At 37.7% G+C, this 6,000-nt stretch overlaps 1 protein-coding gene across 3 annotated transcripts in view; it reads left to right on the forward strand.

Moving 5' to 3' along the window:
* The window catches only part of ZC3H13 (zinc finger CCCH-type containing 13), a 101,385-nt gene that overhangs the window by 72,266 nt on the left and 23,119 nt on the right, over positions 1–6,000 (forward strand). For all 3 annotated transcript variants that reach the window (XM_008574440.1, XM_008574441.1, XM_008574442.1), the window contains exon 11: positions 3,148–3,691. In XM_008574440.1, the coding sequence (XP_008572662.1) occupies positions 3,148–3,691 (544 nt within the window). The remainder of the gene's footprint in view (positions 1–3,147; positions 3,692–6,000) is intronic.

Consider the following 6,000-nt stretch of genomic DNA (forward strand, 5'->3'; position numbering starts at 1 on the left):
GCACCCATGCCAGGCACTTTGCTAGATACTTGAAATACAACAGTTTTTGTCCTTGTAGAACTTAATGGAGGAAAAGACACGCCCTCCAAAAAAAATAGAAATGATTATTGAGTGCTATCAAGGAAACAAGGGACCCAGATAGAAATGAAGAATAAAAGAGGGATATACTTTAGAGTGTTTATGAAAATTTTGAGGAGATGACATTTATGCAGAGGCATAAATGCAGGAGAAAAGCTAGCTTTGCAAAGATTGAGAGTAAAAGAGGAACGAGTATGTGCTAATTCCCTAAAATGGGAAATAACCTAATATGTTCTAGAATTTGATAGAAAGTAACGTGGCTCCAGTATGGTGAGCAATAGGGAGATTGATAGAGTCGAGGGTAGAGATGTGCCCAGGCACCTTGTTCTGTGCTTGGCGATGTAAATCTTTCCTTTTGTTCTTCACAGTCTGATCATGGTACAAATAGACAATTAAAGTATGATAAATGCTGCTACTATATAAAGTTCTCCTTTTGTTCTTCACAGTCTGATCATGGTACAAATAGACAATTAAAGTATGATAAATGCTGAGAAGAGATAAATATGAGAAGAGAAAAGAGCAAACACAATTCTGAGGAATTCTATGAAAGCCAACTAAAGAGGTGACATCTGAATTAGGACCTGAAGGATACATAAGAGTTTGCTAGAAGTAACAATGGAAGAAGCACTTTACAGGAAAAGGGGCAGAATGTGCAGGCACACAGGACTGAGAGAAATATATGCTTTGGAGTAGTAAAAAATTATGTTGGAGTAAAGATATGGTATAATTGGTAGGGTAGAAAAAGAGCTGAGGAGAAGAGACTATAGGCCAGCTTGTAAATGACCTAATAAGTCAGGCTAAATATTTTGAATTTTTTTTTTTTTTTTGTTTTTTGTCTTTTTCCGTGTCCGGCAACGGATCGCAACCCTCAGTGTTGCCCCCGTACCGGACCGGGGACCAGCAACGGGATCGCAACCCTCGGTGTTGCTTCCGCGCCTCGCTCAGCCAGTGAGCGGGAACCGGTCTGTATGTGGGATCCGAACCCTCGGGTGGGAGCGCCGCCGCGCTTCCCAAGCAGCGCACTATCCAGTGCGCCACCGGGCCGGCCCTAAATATTTTGAATTTAACTGCCTTTCATTGACTACAAGAGAACTGCTTCTAAGTAGCTGGAAGAAATAACGTTTTTACCAAGAAATGTATTAAGAGTCTGGGAAAAGACTGAAGACAAGGATACCAGCCAGTTAGACTGTTAATGACATAGTCATCTAAGAAGAGTTGATCAAAGTTAGAGAAGTGAAATATTTTATTTTAGAAGTGATGTATTTCAGAAGTGAAATTGATGGGACTTGGATAGGATGGGACTTAGATAACTCAGAGATTGCTAGCTTTCATGAATGGGTATGTCATTCATTAGGATAGGGAAATATATGCAGGGAAGTACATCTTTGAAGAACACATTTTGTGGAAGGGATAGGAAAGATTCTTTAGACATATTGAAATGGTGTCCTTATATCCTTTCCATTTTCCTTTGAAATAAGGAGCATTGTCATTTTGGTTGGGAAAATAAAGGTTTTATCTGCCAAAAAAGAGTGAATAAAGCAGTCTGTTCCCTGATATTGTTATAATCAGAAATTTCAAGTAAAAATTGCAGTAAGTTACAGTATTGAATTTGTTTCAGGTAATTTTGTAATCATTGTGATGTTGTTATGACCCCCAAACCAGAAATTAAGACAGTCTAAAACATGGGTATATAGTATTCAGAGAGTCCAAAGTGTTGTACAGTAGGACCATTTTAAATTTAAGTTGGTTTCAGCAAAAATAAAAGGGTTTAAGAAAACTGACTTCTAGTCCTGATGTCCTAATGTGTCTGCCATCTCTGTGACTTTGGCAAGTCAACTTCTTTACCATAATTTCTGTTTTTAAGAAGAAAGGGGGAGAAAGGACTGGACAGGGTTTCATTTTGTTTGACTTTAAAATTCTATGAACTTTTGTATCTATATCTATAACCTTTAAATAGTAAACATCAATAATTCTTGTCTTTTTACCAGTGATAAGGAAGGGAAATTCAAATTACTGTATTGAATTCTTTTTGGAAATATCCTAAAATTATTCTGATAAATAAGTTGATGTTAGATGTTCTACTTACCAGCCTGTTGGCCATATTGTGGTATGACCTTTATGGACTAACTGATAGACTTTATTACATAAGTGTGGAAATAGAAACATCACAGTATCCTAGTTCATGCCATCCTCTTTTACATTTTTTAAACCCAGACTAATTTCCTGCTCAGCTGGGTATTTGGGCAGCATGCATTTATTCTCTCTGTGTTTATGTGATTCGTGTGTAGACTGGAAGAAAATATAAAATGTGATAACATTTTAAGAAAACAGCTCTTTAGCTGAGTAATGATTTACATCATTAAATAAAACTTTTAATTTATTAGTAGTTATTAATTATAGATATATATCACTAATATGAAACAATTTTTACATTTGACTATTTCAAGCTTGCTAGAACATCAGTACCCTTAATATTCTAGTTTATGATAAGAGATTGATATTGCAGCAACAAAATTTGACATGTTTTGTTCTACCATATTTTTCCTCACATAATAGCTGCACTTTGATGTGTATATATTTTGGCCTGAAATTAGAGGTGTGACTTACGAGGGAAATTTTTTTTTTCCTTCAGCTCCTATGTTCTACACCTCCTGCTGCCCCTATCCTTTGCCACCAGTGTTCTCAGGTCCTGCTGGGGGGACAGAGAAGATCAGAGGTGAAGGGTAGAGATGGCAGAAAGTGGGGTTGGAGCAGTGGGCTGGAGGTAGGGTAGGGAGCATGCAGAGAAGGATCAAAGTGGATCAGTGGGAGGGGGAGGGGGGGTGATGGGGAGCAGAAAACTTGTCAGTTAGAGGGCAAATAAAAGTTATCTTTAAGAAAAAAATATTTTTAAAAGGTCTAGGGGTGATTGTTATTTGAATGATTAAATTAAAAGTAAATATAGTAACTAATTTATAATTTGTTGCCAGTCTGACCCTATATACAGATAAAATTTAAGATTTGCCATACTATCTTACAAACAGGTTATCTGTCAAATTAATCACTGACAAAACTTGATTTTCATTGTAGATCAAAGACCAAGCTCACCAATTCGACATCAGGGAAGGAATGACGAGCTTGAGCGTGATGAAAGAAGAGAGGAACGAAGAGTAGACAGAGTGGATGATAGAAGAGATGAGAGGGCTAGAGAGAGAGATCGAGAACGAGACAGGGAGAGGGAGAGAGAGAGGGAACGTGAACGAGATCGGGAAAGAGAAAAAGAAAGAGAACTAGAAAGAGAGCGTGCTAGGGAACGGGAAAGAGAAAGAGAAAAAGAGAGGGACCGTGAAAGAGACAGAGATCGTGACCATGATCGAGAGAGGGAAAGAGAGAGGGAGCGAGAAAGGGAAAAAGAACGGGAGCGAGAGAGAGAAGAAAGAGAGAGGGAGAGAGAAAGAGAACGAGAGAGAGAACGAGAACGGGAACGAGAAAGAGCAAGGGAAAGAGAGAAAGAACGAGAGCGTCAGAGGGAGTGGGAAGACAAAGACAAAGGAAGAGATGACCGCAGAGAAAAGCGAGAAGATATCCGAGAAGATAGGAATCCAAGAGATGGACATGATGAGAGAAAATCAAAGTAAGAACGATTATAAATCAGTTTCAAAAAGCTACATTTCAGTAAAGAATTCAAAAGTTTCATTTAATGCTTTTCAGTGTGCCCCTTAATTTCCTGTTAATTCTTTTTCCTCTCTACATTTTTCTGTATTTCAAATTTATTATATGAGGGTACTTCAAAAAGTTCATGGAAAGATTTGTATCATCTTTTAATTCTATTTTTCCATGAACTTTTTAAAGTACACTTGTATATATTTGGTGTTTAAAGTCTTTTTAATTGTCTAGGAAAAAAATAATAATTTTTCAGTTCTCCTTTTGTGTCCAGGGGATGTAATTAATCTGTTCTTTACTATGTATTTTTGATGGCACATGGGCTTACTCAACTGCTACAGACTTTTTTTTAAAAAAACAGAAATCCAACATAAAAGTTAATAGAACATAAATGTGATAGAATCAGTGAACTTTTGTCCCATCATATCCCATTTATAACTACTTAATGGTGTTGACTAGTCACCAAGAGATATTTCGTGTGCCGTTCCTGATAATCCTTCATGAGTTTTGTGTGGTTGCAAGTGTGGAGTCACCACCCAGAGGCTACAGGAAGTATTCACAGTGTCTTTAGAGCTAAGGGAATCCTTGTAATCACTGCATGAATAGAAGAAGATAAGAGATGAACTATCCTCTCTTGTGGTTTGGAGTATAGTTATTGGGGTCAAGAGATGTATCCTTGACACCTCATATACTATATCTGAGGGCATTACTTCTTTCCTCCCCCTGCCAACTTCTCCCCCCCCCCCCCCCCCCCTTTTTTTTTTAACCCACAGAGAACTTATTTGCTCAGGTATCTGGGAAGTCGAGGGTTAGCTTTTTGCTTGTTCTGATGTGACTATATCCAAATTCTCAAACACAGTGTCAGGAATGGTACCTCTTCATCTCTCCATTGTTTCCCTCTGTGTTAGTTCCAGTCTCAGAAAGGTTTTCTCCAAATGATGGGTACAAAGGCCTCAGGGTTTTATCTGTCAGCTTAGCAGCCCTCTCTGTGTAGGACTGTCATTAGTTGAGGGGTAGACAGTGATTGACTAAGCTGATCACTATGACCATGAGAATTGTGGACTCTGGCTAATTTTGAGGTCTTAAAGGCAAAAAACCAGGCACACAAAAAAAATTGGAGTTAACTGCCTATTTTTGATAGCAACTGGGATAAAAGTTATAGTTAAGCTTGCTAAAACAAACTGAGGAAATAATTCATATAGCTTCAATTTACTTGCCCCTTCCTCCAGCTCATTTGCCTCAAGGTGAATTCAGGCTCTCTGTGTTAGGCTTTTTTCGTCATTATATTGTGGATTATGGTTATGGACACACAACATAGCACGGAAGTGGAGCTTTCTTCTATTACATCTTGACTGCTTTTTAATCAGCCAGGATTTTCTGTAATACACCCTCCTGCCTCTCCCTCCCCACATTTTAAAAAATCTTACATATCATAAACTTCAGAGGTACTTCCTTTAACACATGTAGGTACACATACATATTATTTCTCTTCCCTCCTCTGACCTCTTTAGCTGTCTATCTTCTAAGATTAAAATTCTGATATCTTTGTTATCTATCTTTTATCCAGTCCTATGCTTTCAGTAATCTTTTTATGCTTCTCATCTCTGCTTATAATAGCAAAAGTTTTTTCTGGTTTTCTGTGACTAGATAATCCCAAGACTTGACAGTGACCCCACAAACTTAGAAGTTAAACAACTCTATAACAAAAATTAGCTATATGAGATGATCTCTTGATCTTTTCATTAATTGTATTGTCATCTCAGTAGTTAAGTTTATCTAGCATTTTTTTTTAGATAGCTGTTATGTAGAAGGTGCTGAATTGCCATAGTATTTATTTTACTCTAATTTTATTTCTTTAGGTATTTCCTTGAAAACTTTAAGTTCTTTTTCTCATGTTTTAAATTTTCACTTTATTCTAGTGTATTGGTTATCCCTTGCTGTGGAATAAACCACACCAAAAGTTAGTAGTTTGAAACAACAAACACTTATTCGCTCATGAGTCTATGGATTAGTAATTTTGCCTGGGCTCAACAGAGTGGTTCTTCTGGTTTCAGTTGAGATCACTCAGGTGTCTACAGTTGATCTGACAGTTCAACTGGGCCTGCATGACTCAATTTGGCCTCACTCACATGTCTGGCAATTAGGGCATCTTATTTCTCCTCCACATGACTTCTCAGCCTCCAGTAGTCTAAACGCTGCTTTTGCACGTAATGGTGGAAACATACCAGGAAGGCAAAAGTAGAAGCTACACGGCTTCTTGAGTCCTCTCAAAATTTGCAG

Source organism: Galeopterus variegatus, unplaced genomic scaffold, assembly GCF_000696425.1.
Source record: "Galeopterus variegatus unplaced genomic scaffold, G_variegatus-3.0.2 Scaffold1049, whole genome shotgun sequence".
NCBI lineage: Eukaryota > Metazoa > Chordata > Mammalia > Dermoptera > Cynocephalidae > Galeopterus > Galeopterus variegatus.